General features: G+C 39.1%; 1 protein-coding gene across 1 annotated transcript; it reads left to right on the forward strand.

The window, feature by feature from the left end:
• Positions 1 to 2619: 2619 nt before the first annotated feature.
• LOC121530760 (C-X-C motif chemokine 11-1-like) lies at positions 2620 to 6533 on the forward strand. The gene is made up of 4 exons (XM_041835981.2): positions 2620 to 5229; positions 5413 to 5539; positions 5796 to 5888; positions 6371 to 6533. The coding sequence occupies exons 1-4, from the start codon at positions 5160 to 5162 to the stop codon at positions 6381 to 6383; spliced, it is 303 nt and encodes a 100-aa protein (XP_041691915.2). The 5' UTR covers positions 2620 to 5159; the 3' UTR covers positions 6384 to 6533.
• Positions 6534 to 9062: the final 2529 nt, after the last annotated feature.

Consider the following 9062-nt stretch of genomic DNA (forward strand, 5'->3'; position numbering starts at 1 on the left):
TCACATTGTATGATTTTTTATGAATTTATTTGCAAATTATGGTGGAAAATAAGTATTTGGTCACCTACAAACAAGCAAGATTTCTGGCTCTCACAGACCTGTAACTTCTTCTTTAAGAGGCTCCTCTGTCCTCCACTCGTTACCTGTATTAATGGCACCTGTTTGAACTTGTTATCAGTATAAAAGACACCTGTCCACAACCTCAAACAGTCACACTCCAAACTCCACTGTGGCCAAGACCAAAGAGCTGTCAAAGGACACCAGAAACAAAATTGTAGACCTGCACCAGGCTGGGAAGACTGAATCTGCAATAGGTAAGCAGCTTGGTTTGAAGAAATCAACTGTGGGAGCAATTATTAGGAAATGGAAGACATACAAGACCACTGATAATCTCCCTCGATCTGGGGCTCCACGCAAGATCTCACCCCGTGGGGTCAAAATGATCACAAGAACGGTGAGCAAAAATCCCAGAACCACACGGGGGGACCTAGTGAATGACCTGCAGAGAGCTGGGACCAAAGTAACAAAGCCTACCATCAGTAACACACTACGCCGCCAGGGACTCAAATCCTGCAGTGCCAGACGTGTCCCCCTGCTTAAGCCACTACATGTCCAGGCTTGTCTGAAGTTTGCTAGAGTGCATTTGGATGATCCAGAAGAGGATTGGGAGAATGTCATATGGTCAGATGAAACCAAAATAGAACTTTTTGGTAAAAACTCAACTCGTCGTGTTTGGAGGACAAAGAATGCTGAGTTGCATCCAAAGAACACCATACCTACTGTGAAGCATGGGGGTGGAAACATCATGCTTTGGGGCTGTTTTTTCTGCAAAGGGACCAGGACGACTGATCCGTGTAAAGGAAAGAATGAATGGGGCCATGTATCGTGAGATTTTGAGTGAAAACCTCCTTCCATCAGCAAGGGCATTGAAGATTAAACGTGGCTGGGTCTTTCAGCATGACAATGATCCCAAACACACCGCCCGGGCAACGAAGGAGTGGCTTCGTAAGAAGCATTTCAAGGTCCTGGAGTGGCCTAGCCAGTCTCCAGATCTCAACCCCATAGAAAATCTTTGGAGGGAGTTGAAAGTCCGTGTTGCCCAGCGACAGCCCCAAAACATCACTGCTCTAGAGGAGATCTGCATGGAGGAATGGGCCAAAATACCAGCAACAGTGTGTGAAAACCTTGTGAAGACTTACAGAAAACGTTTGACCTGTGTCATTGCCAACAAAGGGTATATAACAAAGTATTGAGAAACTTTTGTTATTGACCAAAAACTTATTTTCCACCATAATTTGCAAATAAATTCATTAAAAATCCTACAATGTGATTTTCTGGATTTTTTTTTCTCATTTTGTCTGTCATAGTTGACGTGTACCTATGATGAAAATTACAGGCCTCTCTCATCTTTTTAAGTGGGAGAACTTGCACAATTGGTGGCTGACTAAATACTTTTTCCCCCACTGTGTATATATATATATATATATATATATATATATATATATATACATTTCTTTTTAACTGTGCTGTTTCACAAAGGTTCTGTACCTTTCTATTCTCATAGTTTCTACAGATTGTAAGTTAAATATATATATTTTTTGCTAAAATTATTATAATATTATTGATCGATTGACTATGACTTTTCAAATCACCCAGCAGTGCTATTTGCAGAGTTAGCTCCAGGTAAATGTTGCAATTCTTCAGCCATTCCTGAGCCTGCAACCAAAAACAAGCTACATATGGACAGTACCAAAACAAATGATTTAATGATTATGTCTCTTCGCAGCAAAATCTGCAGAGCTGGAATGGTTGTATCCCCCATATATATATATATAACATTCTATTGGTTGCAAGAATTAATAATTTTGTATAATAATTAAACAATTCTAAGTTTTGGTGGTGTTGCTGCAGGGGGAATGGCTTCACGTGGCTGGGAGTCTCCCAGAGCATGCTGGTCAGACGGGGACAAGATGTCAGACCTCTGATGGACCCACACAAGCAGAGAGAGAGGTGAGAAACACACAGCTCTACACACGCACACACATTTTGAAATTTTTTGAGTGACTTACAGTAGTGAATGCATACATTTTCATACTGGTCACCCGTGGGAATCGAACCCACAACCCTGGCGTTGCAGGCTCCATACTCTACCAACTGAGCCACAAAATGCACGCACGCACGCACTCACACATGCACACACGAACACACACACACACACACGCACACACGCACACACGCACACACACACACACACACACGCACACACGCACACACACACACACACACACACACACCTATCAATCAATCAAACCATCACATTTTCCAAGCATTATAACAAGCACAGACAAGAAACAGTAGATATGTAAGACCGTGCACATAATACGCAATACCAAACTAAAATATAAACACAACATACAACAATTTCAACGATTTTACTGAGTTACAGTTCATATAAGGAAATCAGTCAATTGAAATACATTCATTAGGCACTAATCTATGGATTTTACATGACTGGGCAGGGGTGCAGTCATGGGTGGGCCTAGGAGGGCATATGTAGCATTATTATTATTATTATTATTATTATTATTATTGTAGCAGATTCCAATTCCACATTTTCCTCATTGATAAGCATTGAAGAGAATTGGAATTGGAATTTCAGTGTACTAATATTTGCCATATTCTAATACAATCTCATGTGCCAATGTATTGCCACGGTCCGTGCCATGGTGAAACTTGCACTCCTGTAGAATTTGATGGTAAAACTTGCCAGCCAATCAGAAAGCAAGGCGAAGCAATTCAGACATTCTTGAAAGAAACATTTTTAAAAATAGCTTAGACAAATGTATTTAGCAAGCATTAGGCATTAGAATGAAATGCTTTATAGTTACGTGATGACATCACGTGCCCTGCATACCTTCAACACCGGTTCCATCATCATTTGTCGCAATAAAAAAAGTTAAATAAAAATCCTCCGCTGTTGAACGGATACAAATATTGTAGATCATTTCCATTACAAAGATTTATTTGGCGACGTTGCTTTTATCAAATAAACCTGGGCCAATGGAAACCTGCCTATTGGTAATTGCATAGCCTGTATGTCTAGATGATTAGACTATTATTGTAACCAGGAGTAAAGGAGAAAGCCTTACTCACAAAGAGAAATTCAGAAATGAATTTAAAAGCAAAAACGTTTTTTATTGACTAGGTATCTAACCATCCTTTCACTGTTTATCTTGTACACACACACGCACACGCACACACACACACACACCGCACACACACGTACACACACGCACACACACGTACACACACACACACAAACGTACACACACACACATACACACAGACACACAGACAGTTGTGTCATTCTCTGGACTTCATTGTTACCACTTCCTGTTTAAAACCACAGCTTTATATACTTTAATGTCATCATCTCTTAACTGAAACCACTTGATGTAATTTAAACCTTTAAACCTCTGATAGTGTTTTATCACTGTACCGCCATCCTTCTTCCAGTATTGTGTGGTTTGTTTGTTGGTGTTGAACCCTGTATTAAAACAACGTTTCCTAAATTAACTTTCATGTTTGGTTGGTTCTTTAGTCTGGAAAAAAGTTCATGTGAACAGTATCAGATCCTTGAAAGGAAATGTGAGTTAATGAATAACCTTGAGGTAGTTTGGTAGTGTCCTACTCTACTACCGTTTGGTAGTGTCCTACTCTACTACAGTTTGGTAGTGTCCTACTCTGCTACAGTTTGGTAGTGTCCTACTCTACTACAGTTTGGTAGTGTCCTACTCTACTAGAGTTTGGTAGTGTCCTACTCTACTACAGTTTGGTAGTGTCCTACTCTACTACAGTTTGGTAGTGTCCTACTCTTCTACAGTTTGGTAGTGTCCTACTCTACTACTTTATTTACTAACTTGTTGTTTGTCAGGGATCATGTGAAATATGTTTTATGTAGTTGATTTAATGCACCAGATTGAAGACATCAGTGAGAAGGTAGAACTCTGTGAGGTAGACCTTTAAGAAGTGAAACTACTCTCCTCAGATTCCTCAGGCTGTTTTCCCTCTATTTCCACGTGTACTTGTCCCTCTGCCACACAGCCCTGCTGGCTGTTAGACACACAAGGACACCACTGCTTTCCTTGAAATCAAACCATTTCCCTACCATCCCATTTAAGCCAACCAGATGGAAGAGGTGAAAGGGAAAGTCCAGAACTGAAACTACATTCCTTCAATAAGGAGGGAACTAAGCCTGTATTCACTTTGAGTTTCACTTTCATTTGGTCCTTATTCAAAAAGACACACAACCTATTTTCCTGGACATGAGACCCTTACCATGTTTGGGTGCCGTATTTCTCAAGTGAAAAAATGTGCATGAAAACGATTCGTCTGTCATTGAATGAAAACATACACTTCATTGAAGAATCCCTACTGTTGACCAATCACCGACAAACAGGCTACCAAACTTCGGCTTGCTTCAGGGAAAAATATTGTGTGCACGAACAGCCGAAAAAAACCTTGATGAAGACCCAAACTTCACAAAAACGTCACAAAATGTTGTCACAATATATGAACGAACTGTTTCGCATGGGAATTATACGGACGCCTTTAGTGGTGCTAAAAATGTCTTAGGGTTGCCTAATGTCGTTATCTTTGAAATAATTTAGAAGTAGCGACGAAGGCCATGGTTCACTTCTGTATCGTTAGCCCCAAATGGCACCCAAATGCTATTTAGTGCACTCCTTTCGATCATTGCCCATAGTGCTCTGGTCAAAAGTAGTGCACCATATAGGGAATAGGGTGCCATTTGGGATGCAAAAGGAAAGACAGATTGCATCATCTCCCTGCCTTAAAAATTTCTCAAATTTCACTGTCAGAGAGAGTGTTTCTGAGAAACAGGAATTCCTGTGTGAAAGGAGAAGCAGGGAAAAAGAGAAAGCAGCTGAGAGACAAGGGAACCCCCCCCCTCCCCCTCTCCTTGGATGACTGTCATATAAATTCAGTATAAATACAAGCCAAGCTCTATTCCATTCACAACTTCCATCACTTCTCTCCTCCATTCACAACTTCCATCACTTCTCTCCTCCATTTAAAACTTCTATCACTTGACTGAGCTGTCCGTCCAGACTCTTGAAGAAACTGAAGAAGCAGTATCCATGACCAACACAATGACATCAACGGTCCTCATCAGCTTCCTGGCCTGTCTGATCCTGGTCAATGTTGAAGGTAACATCTCTGAAATGTCTTGAATTATTATCTTTATTAGAAATCTGCAGCATATGAAGCGACTTGCAATGCCAGGGAGGAGTGTGGTCAAATATTAGGTTTGATTTCTGAATGAAGAGTTCAGTACTTAGCTGCAATAATGCCATAACCAAACATGCCATAACCTTTTCTTGTCATCCCCAGGCCAGGTGGGTCATTCTAAATCTCGGTGCCAGTGTCTGAATGGAATGGTGAACCGTGTAATACCTCTTCTCATTGAGAAGCTTGAAGTGTACGCCCCAAGCCACTCCTGCCAGCACATGGAGATCATGTAAGAAATCTGTTTGTCTGTCTGTCTGTCTGTCTGTCTGTCTGTCCGCCCGTCTGTTTGAACTACTGTATATTAATGTCATTGCATATTGTGCCTAGCTTACTAGATGGACATAATGGTAAATGTTGCTATTTATTTTTAACCAATTGAGATTATTTACACCTGCTAGTAAGATAATATTATTTATCTCTATCCTCAGTTGCAAAGTTGTGATGGCTAACTTCTAACAATACTCTCCCTCTACTTGTGTGTTCAGTGTCACTCTGAAAAACGGAGAAGGGAAAAAGTGTCTGAATCCAGAGGCTCCAATTGTCAAGAATAACATTGAGAAATGGATGAAAAACCAAAGGTGAGGACTACATATGCAAACTTAATTACAAATTAAATACACGGTAACTCAGTACATCAGTATTATAACAGTACATCAGTACATCAGTACATCAATACATCAGTATTATATCAGTATAGCAATACATCAGTATTATTTCAGTATATCAGTACATCAGTATTATATTAGTACATCAGTACATCAGTACATCAGAATATCAGTACATCAGTATTATATCAGTATTATATCAGTATATAAGTACATCGGTACATCAGTACATCAGTGTTATATAAGTACATCAGTATTATATCAGTACATCCGTATATCAGTACCTAAGTACATCAGTATATCAGTACATCATTATATCAGTACATCAGTACATCAGTACATCAGTATATCAGTACATCAGTATATCAGTATATCTTGAATCTGTATTTATTAGTAATTGTATTAATAATACATGTATTGATGATATAAGTATAATGATTGTTTTTTCCTTTCAGGAGTGTGCAGTAAATCTGTGAACTAATGACACCAGTTCCATTGAGAACTTGATGGAACAGAGAGCACCATGAGAGGGTGCTATTCCTGAGGAATGACCACAGTTGAGTCAATGCACTGAAGACTGCCTGAATATATGTTTACACTGTTTAATGGTAATTAGAGAGTCGTTTTTTTTTATTTACAAAATTAGTATATGTTACACAATATGACTTACTAGTTGAGAGACATTTCTAGAATTTCCAATGGAAATTTAAATAGCCTGGCATTTTGTTTTTTAGGTCAGTTTCATATTTTCTTGAAATATGAGTTGTTCATTGTTCATTTATGCAATTGAAAATTTAAAAAGCATGTAAATATGTAAATATATGTTTTCAGTTTGAAATGTCAAGAATTAAAATGTTTTACATTTTGTAAAGTTATCAAAATGATCAACATCTGTGTAAATACTGTATATTCTGTATGTATTGTTTACGTTTTCTATCAAATTAATAAAGAAGTGTTTGACTTTACTTTTTGTTCTAGTTTTCCTCTGTCACCTAGACTTGATAGTCAAATGACTGATTTTGTAGAGTGGGATTTCTTCTAGAACACAGCCTAAATGAACACATTATCTAGAGTGGGATGTCTTCTAGAACATAGCCTAAAGGAAAACATTATGTAGAGTGGGATGTCTTCTAGAACACAGCCTAAAGGAACACATTATCTAGAGTGGGATGTCTTCTAGAACATAGCCTAAAGGAACACATTATCTAGAGTGGGATGTCTTCTAGAACATAGACTAAAGGAACACATTATCTAGAGTGGGATGACTTCTAGAACAGCCTAAAGGAACACATTATGTAGAGTGGGATGTCTTCTAGAACATAGCCTAAAGGAACACTTTATGTAGAGTGGGATGTCTTCTAGAACATAGCCTAAAGGAACACATTATGTAGAGTGGGATGTCTTCTAGAAGACAGCCTAAAGGAACACATTATGTAGAGTGGGATGTCTTCTAGAACATAGCCTAAAGGAACACATTATCTAGAGTGGGATGTCTTCTAGAACATAGCCTAAATGAACACATTATGTAGAGTGGGATGTCTTCTAGAACATAGCCTAAAGGAACACATTATCTAGAGTGGGATGTCTTCTAGAACATAGCCTAAAGGAACACATTATGTAGAGTGGGATGTCTTCTATAACATAGCCTAAAGGAACACATTATGTAGAGTGGGATGTCTTCTAGAACATAGCCTAAAGGAACACATTATGTAGAGTGGGATGTATTCTAGAACATAGACTAAAGGAACACATTATGTAGAGTGGGATGTCTTATAGAACATAGCCTAAAGGAACACATTATGTAGAGTGGGATGTCTTCTAGAACATAGCCTAAAGGAACACATTATGTAGAGTGGGATGTCTTCTAGAACATAGCCTAAAGGAACACATTATGTAGAGTGGGATGTCTTCTAGAACATAGCCTAAAGGAACACATTATGTAGAGTGGGATGTCTTCTAGAACATAGCCTAAAGGAACACATTATCTAGAGTGGGATGTCTTCTAGAACATAGCCTAAAGGAACACATTATGTAGAGTGGGATGTCTTCTAGAACATAGCCTAAAGGAACACATTATGTAGAGTGGGATGTATTCTAGAACATAGCATAAAGGAACACATTATGTAGAGTGGGATGTCTTCTAGAACATAGCCTAAAGGAACACATTATGTAGAGTGGGATGTCTTCTAGAACATAGCCTAAAGGAACACATTATGTAGAGTGGGATGTCTTCTTGAGAATAACTCAAAGGAACCCATTAAACACATCTGGAAATCATGATCAGTCTTAGCAGCAACTACACATGTATAGAACATTCATAACATCTTCATAAACTCTACATAGATGCTTCATAAATATTTATAAGCAAAGTCATACTGCATAAAGGGTGACATAGGTCACTACATATTTTCCTACTAGCTCTGAATTTGCTGATAAAAAATGTACTTACTACGACTGTAATATGGGGTTGTCTCACCGAGCTATCTTAAGATTAATGTACTAACTGTAAGTCAATCTGGATAACAGCATAAATGTTAAATGACTAAAATGTTAAAATGTCAAACAGAAAAAATAATGTTGAAAGGGTTTGTTCTACTTTACTCGTTCTAGTTATACCCAGATTATGTATTTATTGACCCTTATTTTACCAGGTAAATTGACAGATTACATATATTTTACAGGAACTACCTGGGGAAGAGTTAGCGGGGGAGGAGAGGGAAGAATGAGCCAATTGGAAGTTGGGGATGATTAGGTGGCCACGATGGTATGAAGACCAGATTGGGAATTTAGCCAGGACACCGGGGGTTAACACCCCTACTCTTACTTCCAACCGCTGTGTCTTTGTGAGACGCGGTGTGGGTGAACGGATGATCTCCGCATGTGAAGTTCCCACCGTAAAGCATGGAGGAGGTGGTGTTATGGTGTGGGGGTGCTTTGCTGGTGACACTGTCTGTGATTTACTTAGAGTTCAAGGCACACTTAACCAGCATGGCTACCACAGCATTCTGCAGCGATACGCCATCCCATCTGGTTTGGGCTTAGTGGGACTATCATTTGTTTTTCTGCAGGACAATAACCCAACACACCTCCAGGCTGTGTAAGGGCTATTTAACCAAGAAGGAGAGTGATGGAGTGCTGCATCTGATG

Source organism: Coregonus clupeaformis, chromosome 18 (assembly GCF_020615455.1).
Source record: "Coregonus clupeaformis isolate EN_2021a chromosome 18, ASM2061545v1, whole genome shotgun sequence".
NCBI classification, from domain to species: Eukaryota; Metazoa; Chordata; class Actinopteri; order Salmoniformes; family Salmonidae; genus Coregonus; species Coregonus clupeaformis.

Excerpts from the sequence above, each read along its gene's own strand:
- LOC121530760 (XM_041835981.2), top strand. The coding sequence starts at position 5,160 with ATGACCAACACAATGACATCAACGGTCCTCATCAGCTTCCTGGCCTGT. Across the intron at positions 5,230-5,412 it reads GATCCTGGTCAATGTTGAAG|GCCAGGTGGGTCATTCTAAA; the intron begins GTAACATCTCTG and ends TGTCATCCCCAG. Across the intron at positions 5,540-5,795 it reads TGCCAGCACATGGAGATCAT|TGTCACTCTGAAAAACGGAG; the intron begins GTAAGAAATCTG and ends TTGTGTGTTCAG.